Genomic DNA, 20,864 nt, shown 5'->3' on the forward strand with positions numbered 1-20,864 from the left:
CGATCCCTCTTCGCAGGAGCCGTGGATGGGTTCTTGAGCAGCAACAGCCCTTCATCCCAGATGTCGTCCAGTAACGGGACTGAGAGGACGGTCTTCCTCTTGGCCGCCCGTCGTTGGTAGAGGAAACCTTCCTTTTTCTGCTCTTCAGAACAACGCTGGAAAAGCTCAGGTGATCATGGCGTGAAAAGAGACAATTTCGTCGGGAGGGAATGCCTGGGCAGGGGGTGATGGGAGATCTGCCCCGTCGTGTCCATGGTTGTCATCCGTTGTCTCCGTTCCAGTCTCATCCCTTGGTGGAGAGGAGGGAGGTGAAGGCTGAAAAGGAGGCGGGATGGTGGATTCACCTCCACTTGTTCGGTGGGCTCCCCGACGGTCCAGACGCTGCTGGATTGTCCACTGGGGGTAAGGGAAACCTTGTCCTGATCTCCGTACACAGGGTCTGGATAGCCATCATAATTGCTGCCGAGTGGTCCTGTGGTATAGGCATCGGTTGCAACGGGAGTGACGGCAGGGGCCTGGGCTACTCCACGGCCTGCGGTTCCTCGTCGGCTCCACCGTCACTCTCTTCGTCTGCCTCGTCGGGATCCCTCCAATAGGGTCGGACTTCCTCGAACTTCTTGTCCAGGATCTTTTGGACGCTAGCCAGCTCATCTTCAGAGGTGGTATCTGTGTCCGATAAGACTACCGTGCCCCCCTCTTTCTCGTCCCGGGGTTTCACGGGGGTCTTCGATAGGTTGAAAAGATGATTCCCTCCAGGGTGGCAGGGAAACTCTAGGCCCAGAAGTTGACTCCACTGGGGTAGCCTCCACAGGCTTCGCCAGGGCCACCACGATTTCCTCAATCGAGGCCTTTGCCGGATGAATCAGGGCCTTCACGACCTTGGGTGTGTCTGAGGCCTTCACCTTACGGGGAGGGTCACTGCCTCGCCCCCCTTGGCTTTATCTGTCAGGATCTACCAGGGCTTCTCCCGAAGCTTACCCGGGTTCTCCGACTTCCTTTTCCCCCCGAGCCGGACGGTTGGCTCGTGGCTGATGGCGTCTGGGACGTTGCGCCCTGCCTGGCAGCCTGAAGAACCCGAACCAACATCGCTCCCGTGCCTGCGGACTCGCAGTGCTTTGCTTTTTGTTGGGCCCCCGTCGCTGCAGCGCCCTTAAAGGTCTTCGAAGACTGCTCGGATTTCTCACCTGCTGCAGGTCTCTTCCTTTCCAGCCAGTGAGTCGAGTCTTACGGTCCTTCAATGTCCGGGTGGACATGTTCTTACAGAATGCGCAGTCCTTCACGTGAGGCTTATCGTTGTGAAGGCAGTAGAGGCACCGGGAGTGCTCATCCTCAAAGACATTCTGTAATCCATATCCAGAGCAGTCCCTAAACAGCTTGGATCCAGTAGGCGTTGTAGCTCCTTTGTCCTGGGCCATGTGCACGCGGGGTAGGCCTCAAAGACATTCCGGAATCCTCCAAGAAGGGAAGCTCGACATAAATTCACCCTTGAGGGGCATGGAAAAATTCAGAAATGGGTCCCCGTTGATCGGAAGAAGAATCGGTGGAGCTTAACTCTAATTGACTGAGAAAATAAGAGAAAACTCTTAGGAAAAAGGCAAAACGCAATAAAAGCTCGCTAGCTATATCACGAGGAGGCATGCTGCCGGGACACACCCAAACCTGGAGCCTTGGCCTGCAGCCACTCATTGAGATGCCTGTGCCGATCGATCAGCGTGCGGGGTACCATATCCTGACAAGACACAGTCATCCTCCACATGTGTCGGGTCAGAGTGCAGGCAGTAAAGGCACAGGGAATGTCTGTCGCCCGAAAAGACATTCTGTAGGTTGCAGCCAGGACAAACCTTGAAAAGAGGCGCAGAGTCCTCCTTCTCATCCGCCATGTCCACGTAGGCCTTGAAGAAGCTTCTGGAATCCTCCAAACGAAAACGCGATGAAATTCACCCTATAGGGGCCCTGAAGAATCCAAAAACAGGTCCCCGTTAATCGGAAGGTGGATCAATGGAGCTTGAGGCTCGATTGACCCAAAAAAAAAATGGCAGTAAAAGCTTGAGGGCTATAACACAAGGACTCCCAACATTTTAACGTGCAGTAAAAATCTGAAGAGGGCTTAGGTAGAGGGCAGTCATTGGCTGGGGGCAGTATGACCCAGAGACCAGTGATTGGTTATTAGTAGAAAGACAGTTCAGAAATGAAATTGATTTTTTTCTTTACTGAGGATTCCCAGCCTGACGACTGGGAATATTCATGAGCATGTGAATCCATGCCAGACCCCATGCTGGAGAATATATAGTCTCACCTCTCCATCATCTCCCATTGCGCAGATGATATGCTGCTGTATGTAAAACATCCCAAAACCAATATGACAACTTTGGTGGAGGAGATAGCTTTGTTTGGCTCCTTCTCTGGCTTGAAGATAAACTGGTCCAAGTCTGAAGTACTCCCCCTCACCCCCTTTGTGCTCCAATCCGACATACCCGAAGAGTTTAGGTGGTGCCCAGAAGGCATCCGCTATCTGGGTGTACAGGTGACCATCTCCCTGTCCACTCTATTTCACTAAATTACATTAAAACCCTAGAACAACTTGAACACAAAGTTGATCTGTGGAACCGTCTCCCCCTTTCACAAGCAGCCTGTATGGCACTGGCCAAAATGGTGGTTCTTCACAAATGTTTACATATCTTTAAAAATGTCCCCTCATGGCCACCAACCACATTCTGGTCCCGGCTTAGGAGCTTGATTTGCCTCGCATGGGCGGTGCGACAAGCAAGAATATTATATGCCACCCTGATCTTACCATACAAGCAGGGAGATCTGGACTACCCGGATATGTGGTCCTACTATTTAAAAGCACCGATCCAGTACAATGTATGGTGGTGGACCTCGATCCTGCTTGAAAAACGCCACCTCCCATCAGGACTATGTCAAGGGACTTCTCAGGGATTCCTTGGTGAGAAAGGAGAGAACTGAAATGCAACCTGTAGCCACTACACTGAGGGCCTGGAGTACCCTGCGCGGGAAATGACACATCAGGATTAGTTTTCTCCTGACATGGCCCTATTTCAATCTAGTGGAGTCCCCCTCACTCATGAACATATTTTACGCCAACATGTTGAGACGTTAGGGATCACCACATTGGGCGATCTCTGGTATCAGGGGAAATTTATAACATGGGAAAACCTGAAAAGTAGGTGAATGCACTGCGGTTACCATATCTTCTAATACGTGAGGTGATCCGGGCCAAATGGTCTAATTTCCCAGTAATTTCCCGCCCCCCCCAATCCTACAGTGCGTCAGTTTCCCTAACAGACACAAATTAGTTTCTACCCTATATAAAAATATTAGATCACAGAAGATGTTGTCAACACACACCTCTAAGACTAGGGGGGATATGGCAGTGGGGAAGGCCCTTACCGAGGAGCAATGGACACAGGTCTGCCTACACGGTCTGCCTTCACACTCGCACCATCTCCATGAATACTCGTCTCTGCCTACTAAATTTTAAATGCATTCATCAGATGAATTACTCCCCAGTTAAACTCCACAGACTCTATCCAACTAGGTCCTCACAATGCATTAGATGTAGGTCAGATAATACTGACTTTATCCACGTTGCCTGGAACTGCCCCTTGATACGCCCCTTCTGGGATCGCATGAAAGACTACCTGTTCGAAATGTTGGATGTCCGTAACCTAAGTTCTCCCGAAACCTGGCTCCTTCACCTGCGTGACCTGGACCCTAGGGATAATGTGAAACTGATAGTGATGGCCTCAGTGGTGGCCAGACTAATGATTGCAAGGACTTGGTGGTAATGCAGACCACCCTCTTATGCCAAATGGTTTAACTATATGAGCATGTGTGAGAAGAAAGACCCTATACGCCTCTTCATTCCATATGGACGACAGGCCAAAAGCTTACTGGCTCCCCTTAAGAAGCTATGTGAAACAGACCCAGGACGACTCACGTCCAATCACCCCGGGTGACAAAGGGTGAGCCTTCCTCTTTCTGTCCACGACTCTTCCCCTAGTGTTACCCACGCAATCCTTGTATCCATTAGAATACGTTTGATTCATTGGCACTTCCGTTTGAGGTTGGGGGGTGCGTTTGGGGGGTGTTCATTCTTTCTCTACTTGTTTTGCTTACTGACACAGTGTAATTGCTACTTTTGTTTGCTGCCTGCTTTCAATTAAAATTTAATGAAGAAATGTTTTAAAACACAGTAGTGGATACTTAGAGGGGACGGTGGGCAGGCATATGGAGGAAAGGGGACTATGGACTAGGAGTAAGATAGTCACTACGGTGAGTATCTGTCATACTCCTACATCCCGTCCCCTTTCCGCCTTACTTGTGGGAGATTCCCAAGCACTGACCATAGGAAATACGGGTGGATGGAAAATCCCTTATTGGAAAAAATTCTGAACAACTGCCTGGCCGAAATTGGGCATCAGCCAGGATCTCAGGTCAAGATAATGTCTGCAAAAAAGCTGATGGGGAAGCCCACGTAGCAGCCTTGGCTATGGACTCCCAAGAGATGTATTCTTGGAATGTAACAGCAGCCGCTTTGCCATGGACCAGATGGCCATGAATGGCCTTTGGGGAGCTGAAGGCCCTGAATTTTGTAGGCCTCGGAAATACATGAAGCTATCCAACGAGAGATGGACGCTTTCGCGGCTGGTTTCCCTTTAGTGTCAAACGTAACAGAGTTGTGGAGAACTTCTAGGTTTGCTTGTTCTGTTAAGGTAAAACTTCAGAGCACTTGTGACATCTAGATTGTGTAAAACTCTCAGCATCAAAGAGCTTGTCAAAATGGCCGCTTCAGACCGTGTGGGATGAAATGCCATTTTGTCACTGCCTGAAGTGGCCTGTGTCACAGGTTTTAGTGAGACCATTTTCTCTACAGGGATTGTAGGGGCTGTTGGAGCGGTTTTAGCCCTTTGACAGGGAACCTCAGCAGAGCCGGTACTAGCAGACCCAGAGCACCTTTCAGCCCTTTTGGTTTCTGCAGAAGAATTAGCCCTCAGTGAGGGAACCTCGGCAGGGCCAGTGCTTGATTACTTGGAGCCTTTGCCCCGTTTCTTTGCCTCCTCAGCAGGACAGGTACGACCACAAGATTTTCTGTGGTAAAGCTTAGGGGCACACCAGTAGCCAGAGCTCCTAAATGGAGCCCCTCGATCCTGCTGGTCTTTGAAAGAGACCCTGATTGGGCATCCTCTGGGTTTTACCCTGGTACTTTAGTCACTTAACAGGAATCCTTGAGACTAAGCTTGGTACGTTTAGTCCCGGACTGAGAAACCTCGGGAATCACCCCGGTTGAGAAGCCCCATAAGCGTTGGGCTTAGTGTTAGTCCCCAGATGTGCAACCTTGGAGGATCTTCTGTGACGGTCCACCACGCCTCCAGATGAGACGATATACGTCCTCCAACCGGAGTCTTGTGTGACCGATGGAAAACAATTTGGATGACTTATCGGGGGAGGGACCACCTGTTGCAGAAGAGGAGGCTGATGACCAAGAGAAAAACCAGCCACTTTGCCTTTGCTGCTTGTGAAGAGGTAGACCAGAGCTGCCTCCTGCCCGGTGTGCTGGACACGCCCGTGACCCTCTGAAAACTGAGAAGGACCGTGTATGGGTCCCCAACCTCTGCATATAGGCCGCTTTAGCTGGGTGTTTGGCAAGGACCAACAAAGATTTAGCCGTTTGCTTGCATGCCTTTGTTTTATTGAGTTCCCCATTGTGGAGGAGTGGCACAGCTATTTACCTTTGAAGGGAAGATCAAATACTTCATCACAAACCTCATTCGAGAACTCTGTATAATGCAATCGTGCTTGGCTGGAGCGGTCTACTCCAACCATAAAGGCACCGAGTAGAAGTTTCTACATGATGGGCCGCGGGCTCCAGCAGGTCCTGAGCCAGAACTCTGGCATCGGATAGGCCCTCTTTAAAATGCCAAGGGATACATTCCTGAAATTCGGGAGCTCCTTCCACAGTTTGAGATAAGCCGCTGCAAGGATGACACGCAGGAGGGTATGAGACTGTAGCAGCGGAAACTGAGCACTCCAATCCATTGGAGGGCAGAAAGGATTACTATTGTCCACATTCTGTGGAAAATGCTGCTCGGCCCAAATATAGGCCCCCTCTGCACCAGCCATTGTGAAACGTTGGTGCGAAAGAGCTCATCAAAGTGGTCACCTCGGACGACGTGGGTTGCACGGCCATTTTGTCACTGCCCGAGGTGAACTGCGCCACAGGTATCAGTGAGGACATTGTCACCACAGGGGTTTGAGGGGCTTTTTTTTATCCATTTTAGCCTTGTGACAGGGAACCTCGGCAGAGCCGGTACTGGCAGATCCAGAGCGCTTTTGAGCACCTTTGTATTGTGCAGAATTATTAGCCCTCAGTGAGGGAACCTCGGCAAGGCCAGTACTTGAAGACTTAGTACCTTTGCCCTCCTTTTTTGCCCCTTCGGCAGGATCGGTTCAACCACAAGACTATGTGGGAAGGCTTAGGGTCACTCCCCCATAGCCAGAGCCCTTGTAGGAGGCCCCTCGATCTTGACAGTTTTAAATATAGCCCTAGTAGGCGATCCATGGGGATAACCCTGGTGCCTTCAGTCACTGTACAGGAAACCTCAAGACTAGGCTCGGCACGTTTAGTTACAGACTTGGAAACCTCAGGAATAACCCCGGTCAAAACAGCTCCAGAAAGGTTGGGCTTAACTTTAGCCCCCCGACTGGGAACCTCGGATGAATATTGGGTCTTGACAGCCCCTTGACAGGGGGCCTCGGCAAACTCCGGAATACAGGTTAGATGCCTTTTTGGGATACCTCAGGAGAACCCTGGTACCAGAGCCACTTGGGCCCCTCCCGGAACGAGTAGACCACTAGAAGGAGTCCCCTGGCCGGGGTACCCTAAAAAGGAAGGAACTTTTTCAGGGGCTTTTTTAATCCATTTTATCCTTTTGACAGGTAACCTCGGAAGAGCCGGTACTGGCAGATCTAAAGCACTTTTGAGCTCCTCAGTGAGGGACCATCGGCAGGGCCGGTACTTGAAGACTTAGTTCAGGCATTTTGCTCTCCTTCTCTGCCCCCTCAGCAGGATCGGTTCGACCACAAGACTGTTTGTGGGAAGGCTTAGAGAAACTCACTGAAGCCAGAACCCACAAAGGGGGCTCTAAAATCCTGCTGGTCTCAAATATAGTCCCAAGAAGGGGACCCAAAAGGACAACCCCGGTATGTTTAGCCACCTTGAAAGGGACCTCGAGCCGAGGCTTGGTACACTTAGTTCCAGATGTGGAAACATCAGGGCGGACCCCGGAGAAAATAGCGCCAGAAGAACAGGGCTTAACCTCATCGCCCATAAGGGGAACCTGGGATGAAGGTCAGGTTTTGGCAGGCCCTTTACAGGGGGCCTCGGAGGATGCTGGTGCGCCTGTTAGAACCCTTTTGGGACACCACAGGGATATCCCTGGTGGCTCTTTGAGCCCCTCCCTGACCCGGAAGACCCCGGACAGGAGTCCCCTGGCTGGGATGCCCTGAAAAGGAACAAACTTACTGGTCATACTTTTTTTTTTTTTTAAATAGCTGTAAATGTGGTGGAGGAACATGTTGGAACACTTCCACCAACCTGACAAGCCTACGCTGGAGTGCCCGGATGGAGATGAATCACAAGTCCCAGCTGTGTTCCAGCCTAAGCACTCCAGGCAAAGAGTGGGGATCTGCCCTAGCAAAGCAATGTTTGCAGGATGAACAGAACACAAATCCCTGAAACTCCGGCATAGACAGAGGAAGGGATGACTGTGGAACCAGAGCAGGAATGAAGGACAAGGGAACAAAAAGAAACATATTCCCTGCAATGCAAGTGCGCCAGAATCTGGCCGCACAGAGAAATGGACTGAAGGATGATGCGTGGGGCGGAGCTCAGGAAGGCGGGGCTACTGTTACATGCGGTGGCACTGCAGCAAAATAAAAGGACAAAAAATATTTTGATGCTTTTAAAAAGTATTCCGGTCATGTCCCGTTGGACGGAATGTCCCACAAGTATGGAGGAAAGGAGACGGGAGTAGGAGCATACACTATACTGAAAATGTAAATTCTTGTTTTAGTGATGCAACCATTTAGGGACGATATTGACAACATCTAATGTTAATCATACACACCAGGGTAATAGGAACCAGTTCCTTAAAGTTCTAGAAGTAGTCGCACAACAATATTGCAGACCGATAGTAAGCATGTCACGTTCGAAGGTCCAGATCTTTTTCGAGAGTACAGCACTATTTTGTCGCAAAACCTGCCACACCCCCAGGTGGCCATTTAGAACGCCTTTCGGGGAGGATAGGCTCTGGCATGCAGAGTATGACCAAAATTAGGACAATGAATGACACGATTCAAAGGACTATGGGATAACTACCATGCAAAAGGATTAAGCGCCATCAGGAATTCTAGGTATACAAATCATTAAAAGAAAAACATGTCTCAAAATACGTCTTGCAATTTCCTCCTGCCATATTTTACCTTCTCCTGAGCTGACAAACCATGTCTTGCATCCAGTCTTCACAAGCATTCTGCACATTCTTAAATCAGTACACCTAACAAATGAAAAGTACTCTCCTTTTAAGAAGTCATCGGGCCCCTGGAAAATTCACTGAAGGAAATTTACCGCCATATAAATACTACCACCACCTGGCCTCAAATGCGACAAACTACTTCACCATAGTGTCTTCCATTTGGCAGTTTGACATTTCAATAAACCTACCAACACTTAAAAGCACGAGTACCTCAGAGATCTTGTCTCCCAGATCAAAGAATACTGGAGAAACAAATCTATTGACAGTGTCCAATCACAGTGCGTTCCATTTGCTGGGTGCGCCAATTGAGGACGTTTTCTAGCGATACAGGCAGCTGAAATTATGGTGGTAACAATGAATAATGTCAAACAATGGTTTTACAAATAAGGTGAGCGTTCAGTGTCAGAACAGAAACTTTGAAGTTACCTAAACAGTATTGATATGCGATATGAAATTGCAACCTGCAACAATCAGGGAGACAAGTTACCAGAGAAAGGTAGTATGAATTTTGAGGCAGCCCATCAATAGTCAATCTGGGCAAGAGCAATTTTAGAGAGTGGCACATGTAGTTTGCTTTTCCAAATGGACCTCTGTCAGTAAGCATCTACATACGCAGCTAACACAACTGCCAATAAATCAAGATACTGGGGTATACTGCAGGTTTGAGGGTGACCCTTTCATTTGATGTTAATGCAATTTTGTTAAGTGTAGGAAGAAATACTTACGAAATAAGCAAAATAGACCAACAAACCAAACACATTTTTGTCATTTTAGTTTATTTCACACACCATAGGTCAAAAATAATTTACAGGTGCTTTAAATGTTCTACGAGAGCTGTAATATCGGCAAGAATGCATAAGTGTATTTGAAAACAAATCTCTAAACTGGAAGATTAATTTAACCATTAATAATCAATGTAGATAGTTTAAAAGTTACACAGGACTGAAAATGTAAAACCATAAACAATTGTTTGCTTCCGTTGCTTTACCAGGGAATTATTTGACATTTAACATCAGAATATTCAAGCAAGCCATGGAGATTAATAAATACGTATTCTCAGCAGTCGCAATACATGCCCTTGCAAGCTTGTATTTCACAAATGTGCGTACATTATGAAGAGAAATAAAACGTTTACATTCTGCTGTACAAATACTAAATGTTTAAGGATAACACATCCTAAACAGTGTTGAACCCTTTGCAATAAAGATTGCATGTGTTTTACTGCATTTGCGTATACCTAACCTCCAACTCTGAAAGAAATATCGAAAGCAAAAAAGCTGCCTCTACTTCAAATGAAAAAGGATGCAGTACAACATGCAATCACCCTCAAATTAAACCCAGGCCACATGGGTTGCATCACTAAGAGTAGGATTATTCAGCGTTCTTTATGAATACTGTTTTGTTTTTAAAAAATTACCTAGTCAAAGAACGCAATCCTACCTTTTAAAACAATTATTTTTAAGTAGGCTACACTGGCAATGAAGGCATGATATCCTCACCTGGCCTCTTACGAAAAGGGGACATGGGTGAAAATACCTCTTTGTAACAAAAACCTCAAATATCAAAGTAAAAACACTGGTGCAAAACAAGGCATGTTGAGGTGGAAGGTATTAAAGCACAGAATGTTCTAGAAACTTTCAAGTGATGGTGTAAAACAGACACCAAGGAATAATGAAGTGTTCGTTTGTTTCGTTAAGCTTCAATCGTATCCATTTTATAAGAATCAATAGGATTTAGTGAAAGAATAACGGCTAACAGACTAAGAAGAAAACAATTATATATACAAATGCTGTAGTGTCGTGATCCCAACTAGCTTATAACAGCAGCAAATCGCAGCGAACATTTTGCACAAGTAATGAAAAACATTGTGTAAGCATTGGTTTTAGCGTATGTTTATGTCTGGCATAAACCTTCTATTACCTCTCAATTACTTTTTGTAAAATCTTCCTGTGCACTAGTGGTATAGGATCCAACAGAATATTGATGCACACAGGACTCTAGTACTTATATTCTGAAATTCCCTATGATCAAAATACTACTTTGTAATCAGTGCTCTTTAAAAATATCATTGCTTTGACTGAACATACTGCACAGTAGATACACTGCAGATCTATGCCTCCAATCACCTTCCACTGCAACATTTCCACAGTGCGGCGAGGACAGAGTTGCAGAGATGCCATAAAAACAAAAAAGAGGATCAGACTAACCCTGTAGACCAAGAGTGAGAAAAACCTTCAGAAAATATGAAATAAGGCAAACAAATATTTTAAAAGACATGTGACTTGTAAAACAAAAATAGAGAGCCAATTAAGAATATATGAATGGATCAGTCCTGAGACCGACTTGCTCCATGTGTAGTCACACTCAAAGGGTCCTTGAAGGTTACCGTTTGGTTCATCATCCTTAGGCAGCCGCAGATGCCTACAGGAGTGACACTAGGACATTCATTTGGCCTCATAAAAGAAAAAGGCAAGAAACATAAGAGCAATATATTTACAAACCAGTGTACAAAATTGAGACAATAAAAGGTGTTTGGAAACAAAATACCATTTCCTACTGTGTCACCAGGTAAAATGTTTGACAAAATTAAAACTGCAGCATAAATATTGGTCTTCTAAAAACGAAATGGATTTTATTGCAAATTGCACTTGGCAGTTCAAAGAATCTGAGAACGTGCCCCCTTCCACAGCCCCTTTTGGTTCACACAGGCATTTATCCTCAAACCCCGGTCACCAATAGAAGGATCGTGATAGAAAGTTTGTAGCCGTGCTGAACCAGCTGCTGCCACCCTCCATGTGGGACCCAACACGGGACACCGCCTTGTCCTGCTCTTTTGAAGGGCTTTCATCTTCTGGCAAATAGTCTGGCAAATCTGTATTTTGTTCAACTTCCACTGAAGTATCTTGAAAAGGAACCAACATCTGAAAGGCAACATTAAAATTAAGTATTAATATAAATAATGGGTTAACCATCAATTAAGCTAAAATTCGGTACTAAAAACGAGAGCATCTCTGGAGCATAGTCTGTACTCTATAGGTAAACTGCCTTTACTCTTCATGGTTAGATTCCACTTTTTCACCAATGAAGTTCTTACTCACAGTGAACATGCCATTACCTTAGAGATGGGCTAAGTCACCCTTATGTTAAAAAACACTTCAGTCATCCAACTCCTTGGAACTGGTTGACACTCTAGGATTAATTTAACTCAGTGTTCCGTTGTTTCTGACTGGCTAGGACAGAAAGGCTGCTCATCTACGCAATTAGTGTGAAAAAGGTTTAACTCCTCGGTCTTGCAGTTCTTTCAACTTTGCTATACATTGTAATTTTATTCAAGTTAACGCTTTTCCAAAGGTACATTTTAGAGTAAACTCATATGAAGCATGAACACTGCACTGTTGCAATAACCCGTACTGTAGGTAGAGCACATTTAATGGACCCATGAATGGCTGACCTTGTCAACAATTGAGCAAATCATTTACAAGAAGAGGGGTGACTGATGTGTATCAAGCGTTTTGGGGTCAATTCTTAGATCTGTATGGCTGAATCAGTATGCTTGACACTACACATGATTTGTGCACTTATTACTTTCATACTATTATACTCTACTTACAACAATTTTTTAATATAATCTTATATCAACCTTCTGGAATAATTATGTCGAGGTTTGCCTTTGGACTCCAGTTCCATGTTGATAATTTCTTTGTCTGCTTAGATCATCGCTCACTGACATTATCATTTACCAACTACATAATCTAATGTGTGTATGTACATTATGTATTCTATGATAAAATAAAAACTTTTAATGCTTAAGAATGTATGCAATAAAAAGCAAAATCAGAGTTTTTCAACACACTGATGACAACTGAACAGAAATGTTGCACACAATTATGAGCCAATTCGGTTTCCACCAAAGATCCAGACACAAGCACAAAGACTACAAGGGAGACCAAAAAAGAAAACATATTTGGAATCACCATTCAAGATAGGATTCTGCCCTCCCCAAACATATGCCAAAAGTCATAAAAGGCTGAAAAACAATTTGAATAAGCACCCGCATCATGCCTCGCGGCCAATCGGCACACAACCAGATAATTCTCTAGTGTTTCAGTTCCAACACATCTGGTTAAATGATTGACACTCAGGATGAGGTGAACGTTGTAATGCTTTGACAAAAATGGACAATGCACTCTGCTTCTCACATGCACAAACAAATCCAGATAAACCAGTTATGTTGTCACTCATTTTGGCAGTCGGGTGGAACCAAATATGTCTATAAGGAACAAGTTACTTACCTGTAACTGTTGTTCTCCAGCATGGGTCTGGCAGGGATTCACATGCTCATGAATATTCCCCGTCGTCAGGCTGGGAATCCTCGGTAAAGAAAAATCAGTATCAGTTTCGTTTCTGATCTGTCTTTCGTAGTAGTAACCAATCACTGATCTCTGCGTCATACTGACCACAGCCAATGACTGCCCTCTCCCTAAGCCCCGCCTCTGGCAGCCATCTTTAGATTTGGTAGCACGTGAAGTGGCAGTATGACCAAGTGAAGAGCCGCAGAGGGGTAGGCGGGAGGGTTCGCATGTGAATCCATGCCAGACCCATGCTGGAGAACAACAGTTACAGGTAAGTAACTTGTTCCTTCTCCAGCATGGGGTCTGGCATGGATTCACATGCTCATGAATAAAAGAATACATAGCAGTACACACATGCACAACCACGGGAGGTGGCAAAGGCTCAACATTAAGCATTATATCCAAAACTCAACATTAAGCAATTCTTACCTCCTCACCAGGCTCACCTTAGGCGAACAGGTTGCGCAGCACTGCTTGGCCGACCCTGGACTCCTCCCTGGAATCCCGATCGACGCAGTAGGATTTCGTGAAGGTGTGCGTCGACCTCCATGTAGCAGCCCTGCAGATGTCCAGCAAGGGCACACCAGATAGGAACGCCGTGGTAGCTGCGATCGCTCTGGTGGAATGGGCTCTCGGAGGGCCAGGCAGCGGTCAGTTTGCCAACCGATGACAGTACATGATACAGCCGGAGAGCCATCTGGAAATGGAGGCCTTCGAGAGAGCCTTCCCCTGATTGACAGGTCCAAAGTTCACAAAAAGTTGTGACGTCTTCCGAAAACACTTTGTGCGGTCCACGTAGAACTTCAGCGCTCTAGCCACATCCAGCGAGTGCAAAGTCCTTTCAGCCGGCGACGAAGGCGACGGGAAGAAAATAGGCAACACCAAGGGTTCGTTGAGGTGGAAGTCCGACGGCACCTTGGGCATGAAGGAGGGGTGCGTCCTGAGCACTACCCTCGTGTCGTGAAAAGTCAAGTACGGGAGCTTGCAGGAAAGGGCCTGGATCTCTCCCACCCGTCGTGCAGAGGTGATGGCCACAAGAAACGCTGTTTTCCACGACAAGAACTTCAACGGAGCCGAGTGCAGAGGCTCGAACGGCGGTCCCATGAGCTTGGTCAGCACCACGTTGAGCTCCCAACGCCGGGGCCGGAGCCTTCACCGGCGGGAACGATCTGAACAGTCCCTTCATGAATTCTTTCACCAGACGATGAGACCACAAAGACGTCCGCCCCGTGGTTCTGGTGTATCGGGAGATCGCAGCAAGATGAATCTTGATGGACGCGTGCGCCAGTCCAGCCTTGGCCAGCGTCAGTAGGTACGGCAGTACCTGGGAAGCCGTAATCCGTAGAGGGTTAATCTTCTGTGCGTGGCACCAGACAGAGAACCTCTTCCATTTGTGTCCATAGCATTTAAGAGTTGAGGACGCCCTGGCCTTTGCAAGAACCTCTCTGCAGTCGGCCGGTATGTCGTAGCCTACAAACTCTAACGCTGCAGGAGCCAGGCCTGCAAGTTCAGCGACTTCGGGTCATGATGGAGGATGGCGCCTCCTTCCCTGGAGAGAAGATCCGCGTCCACTGGCAGCTTGATTGACGGGGACGCTGACAAGTCCAGAAGGTCCGGGAACCATATCTGCCTCGGCCACGCAGGTGCGACGAGGATCATCCTGCACCGTGACCTCTTGAGCTGGTTGATGAGCCGGATCAGCAACAGCAATGGAGGGAACGCGTATAGAAACAGGCCCTCCCAGGGGAACGAGAAAGCATTGCCCATGCTCCTCGGCTGGGGAAACCTGCTGGCGAACCACCGGCACTTGGAGTTCGTCACCGTCGCGAACAGATCGATCTGGGGTGTGCCCCACCGTCGGAAGAGGCGGTCCACTAGATCCTGTCGTAGTTCCCACTCGTGGCACGAGCGCAGCTCTCTGCTAAGCGAGTCGGCGATGGTGTTTTTTATTCCTGCCAGATGAAACGGCACCAGAAACATCCCTTGGGCGACGGCCCAATGCCACAGATCCTGCGCCTCCTTGGACAGGGCTGGGGATCTGGTACCGCCCTGCTTCCTGATGTAGAACATGGTGGTGGTGTTGTCGGTGAAGATCCTCACCACCTTGCCCTTGAGGGACGGAAGAAAGGACCTGAGGGCCCAAAACACTGCACGGAGCTCCAGGACGTTGATATGGAGGGACTTCTCCGTCGGAAGCCAAAGGCCTCTTGCGTGCAGATTTTCGGTGTGCGCTCCCCACCCTTCCAGGGAGGCATCCGTGGTCACCGTCTCCTGGTGGCCAGGGGTCTGGAAGTCCATGCCCGCCGTCAGATGCGCGCGGGTGCCCCACCACCGGATCGCTCGTCGGAAACTCTTGTCGAGTGTGATCCAGCGAGCGTCCAGGAACTCCTGCAATGGGCGCATCCTGAGCCTGTACAGGCGGATGAGATAAATGCAAGAAGACATCCTTCCGAGGAGGGACTTGATGGACCTCACCCTGGCCACGTCCGCAACTAGCATCCGCTGCACCTGGCCCAAGATGGCCCTCGTCCTTTCCTCCGACGGAGAGGCCAGAAGCGACACTGTGTCGAGCTTCGCTCCCAGAAACAGTGCGTCTTGCGCGGGCACCAGGTGGGACTTGGCGTAGTTTATGGAGAATCCCAGGTCCGTGAGTAGTTGGACGGTCCTTGCCGTGTGCTCCACGGTGAGCTCCCTCGTCTTCGCTCGGATGAGCCACACGTCCAGGTAGGGTAGACGTGGATCCCCTCTAGGCGCAGCCGCGCCGCCACCGGTGCGAGGCACTTGGTGAATACCCTGGGTGCCGACCTCAATCCGAAGGGAAGGGCTCTGAACTGGTAGTGACGCCCTTGGACCACGAATCTGAGAAACTTTCGGTGTCCCTTTAGGATGGGGCTATGGAAGTAGGCATCCTCCAAATCCAACGACAGGAAATCGCCCTCCTCCAGTTGACCCAGGACATGTTGGAGGGTGACCATCCTGAACTTCTGTGCCTTGATGAATTTGTTCAGTCGTCGTAGGTCCAGGATGGGACGCCATCCTCCCGTCTTCTTCTTCACGAGGAAGTATCTTGAGTAAACTCCGGAGCCCCGAAGCCTCTTTGGGACGAGCTCGATAGCGCCCTTCCTGAGCATCGCCCTTACCTCCAAGAGAAGTTGAGGGACGTGATGTTCCTTCCTGGCCACGGGGGGGACGCGCGGGCACCTCTTTAGAAACTTGAGCGCGTGACCCTGAGCCAGGGCGTCCAGCACCCAACGGTCGGTGGAGATGGACTCCCACACGCTGACGAAGCTCGCCAGCCGGCCTCCCACCGGGGTGCTTCGGTGGGGGCCCGACCCCACAGCCGGTTCAGTCCTGCTTCGACGAGGCTTTGCCGCCTTGTCCTCCTTGGCGACGACGGCGGGGTCCGCCCGACTTGCCTCGTCCCCTGTAGGCTTCCTGTGACGACGAACGGGCCGCTTGACGATAGGTGGAAAATCCGCCGCTGGAACCTTTGGAGGCACCCTGTTTGCCTCTGCTGCTCCGAAAGGGCGGCCGTCGTTGCTGGAGAACACCAAGAGCCCGGGCCGTCTCCGTGTCCGCCCTGATGGCCTGTAGGGAATCGTCCACTGTTTTCCCAAACAGGTTGCTCCCGTCGAAAGGCATGTCCAAGACTCTGGTCTGCACGTCCTGACGAAAGTCAGTAGCCTTGAGCCATCCACGCCGCCTAAGGCACACGCCGTTGCCCAACTGGCGAAATCCAGTGTCCGCGATGTCCGTCGCTATCGTAATGGCTTGATCCGACGCCACTTCTCCTTCCTGCAAGATCTCTAGGGCCTCTGCCCTCTTGTCCTCTGGTAGGAAGTCCAGCAGGGGGGCGAGTTTGTACCACAACTCCCTGTCGCAGCGGGCTACGATAGCCAAGGCGTTTGCAGCCTTAATCGTCGTCGCTGCCAATGAGATGACTGCGTCCCATCGTGTCCAATTTCTTTCCCTCGCCGTCCGGCGGGGAGGTTGACGTAGAGGCCGCCCCCCCCCTCCCCCCGCTTTCTTCCTAGCCGCCGCGGAGACGACCGAGTCCGGGGTCGGCTGTGCCCGAAGGCACAAGGGGGCCGCGTTCGGGACCCGGTACTTCTTCTCGTACCGATCCCTTCTAGCCAGCGTTATGGATGGGTTCTTGAGGAGGGCGAGACCCTCATCCCAGATATCGTCCAGTAGAGGTACAGCGAGGACCGTCTTCCTCTTGGTCTCGCGCCGTTGATAAAGGAAACCTTCCTTCTTCTCTTCCGGGCAGAGCTGGAAAAGCTCGGATGCCCTGGCGATCATGGCGTGAAACGATCCAATCTCGTCGGGCGGGGAAGCCCGGGTGGGAGGTGACGACGGGAGATCCTCGTCGTAAACCTCGTCGTCAGTACCCGTCGCGGCCGTGTCAGTCCCCGTATCATCCCCACGTGTCGTGGACGGGGAGGAGGGCTGAGCAGGGCGCGAAGGTTGAAAAGGAGGTGGAGGATGAATCCTTCTTCTCTTAAGAGGAGGGCTCCCAGAAGGGCCTGGCTCCGGGTCCCCCGTTGGGAGCGGTTCCTCCGTTGGTGGTAACGGCAGTCTCGTCCTCATCTCCGAGCATAAGGACTGTATAGCCAACAAAATGGCCGCCGAGTTGTCTTGCGGCACTGGTTGAGGGGGTTCCGTCGGCACCCTCGACGTTCTCGTCGTCTCCCACGTCGGGGTCCCTCCCGACAGGATGGTCTTCCTCCACGCCAGCGCCGTGGCCTAAGACTTCGATCAGCTCCTCCTCAGAGGTTGAAGCCGAATCCACGACGACCTCCTGCCCCCCCCTTTCTCTTCTCCGTCGGAGGTTTCACGGGGGTCCTGTCAATGGGCATGAAAGAGGACTCCCTCCGCGGTGGCAGGGAGATTCTGGGCCCTGAGGTCGCCACCACTGGTGTAGCCTCCACAGGCTGAGCCAGGGCCGCCGTGACTGTCTCGATAGAGGCCTTGGCCGGATGGATCAAGGCTTTCGCCACCTTAGGTGCGCTCACCGCCTTCTCCTTGGCGGGGAGGGTCACCACCTCGCTCCCCCTCCGATGGGGCCTTCGAGCACGACCGGGGTCTCTCCAGGAGCTTCGCCGGGTGCTCGGCCTTCCTCTTGCCAGAGCGTTGGCTCGTGGTTGATGGCGCCGGGGAGGATGCGCCCTGCCTGGCGCCCATATAGACAGAGCGTTCGGCGCTCCCGGTGCCAGCGCACTCACGGTGCTTGGCCTTCTGTTGGACCCCCGTCGCCGGGGCGCCCTCAAAGGTCTTAGAAGACCGCTCGGACTTCTTCTTCTTCTCGCCTGACGGGCTCTTTCCTTCCAGCCAGTTGGCGAGACGCTGATGGCGGTCCTTCATGGTCCGCTCCGACATATTGCCGCAAAACGCACAGTCCTTCTCCATGTGCGTCTTGTCTTCATGCAGGCAGTAAAGGCAAAGGGAGTGTTCGTCCTCCTTAAAGACATTCTGAAGCTGGCATCCAGGGCAGACCCTGAACAGCTTTCCGGGCGTCGAGCTTCCCTTCTCCTGGGCCATGCTCGAGAAGGGCCTGAGAAACTTCTGGAGTCCTCCAAAAGCGTGGCTCGACGAAATCTTCACCCTTGAGGGGCGTAGAAGAATCCGACACGGGTCCCCGTTGATCGGATAAAGAAACGGTGGAGCTTGAGGCTCTTTTGACCGAAAAAGAGAACATTTTGCTAAGAAAAAGCGCGAAAAAAGCACTAACGCTCGAGAGCAATAGCACGGGGATCCCAACACTTGAACGTGCGGTAAAAATCTGAAGATGGCTGCCAGAGGCGGGGCTTAGGGAGAGGGCAGTCATTGGCTGTGGTCAGTATGACGCAGAGATCAGTGATTGGTTACTACTACGAAAGACAGATCAGAAACGAAACTGATACTGATTTTTCTTTACCGAGGATTCCCAGCCTGACGACGGGGAATATTCATGAGCATGTGAATCCATGCCAGACCCCATGCTGGAGAAGTAGCGATTTTCACAAGCAGTAATTTTGTATCAGATGTCAAATAATGTATCCCATTCATTGGTAAAGCAGTGTACCTAAATGGCTTCAAGTAAGCTGGCCACCGACAGGGCATTACATTCTGCCTCAACACAGGGTCTGCCCAAAAGGATTTCCCTGCCTCTTCCAAGCACAAGCAGATTCACCCCCTCCTATTCAGAAATGGTGCATCCTTTGCCGTAGCTGGGACGAGGACCCTTTTTGTTAAAAAGCACCTCTCAACTATGAAAATATATTTTCTTATTTTAGAGTAGTAAACTGAAGAACATAGGTCTTGTGAGGATGGGTGGATTAGCATAGCGAGAGTGGGACCACAGTTCGGTTTTGGAGGAATTACCTGCGCCACATCACCCAAGCTGGTACAGTAACCACATTAGTTATCCACCAGCATTTTACTGAAGTGAAATCATGACCTCTGAGGCACAATTAAATCTCTGCAGCAGCTACTTTAACACACAGATTTTCTTGATTACAATTGATTTTTTTGGTAGGCATTTTCAATTGCTCATTAATTAAACACAACACAATTTTGCCAGACACCTCCTAGGTCCCACCTGAAATATTGTTTGGTGAAATTCAAGTCCCCCCCCACCTCTCATCACATTTAATGCTCTCCCTATACCCCAAAAACATTACTCCCTTTGTACTTGAATGTGTTCAAATAGTATGTATATCTTATTTAGGTTTACAAGTATGCACTAGCAACACAACTATGTGATCCTAAACTCATGTTCACAAACAAGTACAGGTGCTGCACCTTTTTGACGAATACTAGGTGTGTTTTGATGCATGGCAACCCAAATATGGTGTAGCCATAGTTCACTTGCTGTCATGTGTTGTGCTTTGTTAATACTTTTTTTTTATACTGAGCCAAATCAACACCATAGTAGTCTCGGAGCCTGTATAAGGTGTGTCAGGTAATAGGCATAGTGGGCACCCACTAAGGGCATGCAGACCTTAATCTGCAGGTGGCAAATTAGCAGGGTAGAGAAAAATGTTACATAGAATGACAACTAGTTACTAATTCATTACAGATTGGTAACGTGGGACAAACGCAGGAAACCGTGCTACTACACCATTGGTCTCTCTGAAAAGAGCCGCTGAAATACGAAGAGACTTGTGTAAATCGCACCGCAGAGGTTATCAAAATCAGATTATTGAAGTGTAAGAACATTTAATTCGCCAGAAAATAAACACTGATGTTCTCCACTATAGATGGGACTGTTCAAGTAGGCACAAGAAGGAAGACCAGAGGAATGAGCCCGGGTTCCTGGAACAGAGCCAATCTGTGTTGCCAATTACAGAGAGACAATCATCTGAGCAGAATGTGACAGAGCTGAGAAAGAAACCCAGAACAGATTGTGAAAAGGGAAAGCCTGGAGAAGGAACTAATAGTACTCAATCTAGACACTCATGAGGTCCTCTGCCAGAGTCTGGGGCCAGGAGGAGGGTTGACTAAGGTGACTGGAAAACACCCTGGGGTGGTACGAGGAAGAACCCCATGTAACCTTGACTCAGTCCCCCAGTACCTGGCAGAGAACAAATCACATTGCTCGCCAGTCCCTCTTCATCCCACTAGACCAACAGAACACCCAAACCCTAAGCAATCCAAAACTTAATTCAAGTACCCCTGCAGGTGCATTACTTTATCAAAAGACCCACCCAAAGGTAGGAGGGAACAGCCTATAAATATGGCCAACCAACAAAGGAAAGATGAAGTGGTATCCAAACTGACAAGGAAGGAGTTGGTAACATCACTAAAGTACGGGGGAGGTAGTCTCAAGAAGAGCGGGGGAAAGAGGTGCTAACATCAGCCGTGGCATGTAAGGTGACAATATCAGGAGAGGGAAAGTAGGTTGTACCAAGGAGGGATGCAACTTTAGAGGGAGAGCAGAAGGTGCTTGTCAAGGAGATAGAAAGGCATAGAG

At 49.3% G+C, this 20,864-nt stretch overlaps 1 protein-coding gene across 2 annotated transcripts in view; it reads right to left on the minus strand.

Annotated features, from left to right (window-relative positions):
* Window positions 1-9,317: 9,317 nt before the first annotated feature.
* ARMC1 (armadillo repeat containing 1) overlaps window positions 9,318-20,864 on the minus strand; it is a 515,376-nt gene continuing 503,829 nt past the window's right edge. For both annotated transcript variants that reach the window (XM_069621117.1, XM_069621116.1), the window contains exon 7: window positions 9,318-11,479. In XM_069621117.1, coding sequence (XP_069477218.1) covers window positions 11,288-11,479 — 192 coding nt within the window. In that variant the 3' untranslated portion in view covers window positions 9,318-11,287. The remainder of the gene's footprint in view (window positions 11,480-20,864) is intronic.

This window comes from Ambystoma mexicanum, chromosome 5q (assembly GCF_040938575.1).
Source record: "Ambystoma mexicanum isolate Mex_15411 chromosome 5q, UKY_AmexF1_1, whole genome shotgun sequence".
Taxonomy (NCBI): Eukaryota; Metazoa; Chordata; class Amphibia; order Caudata; family Ambystomatidae; genus Ambystoma; species Ambystoma mexicanum.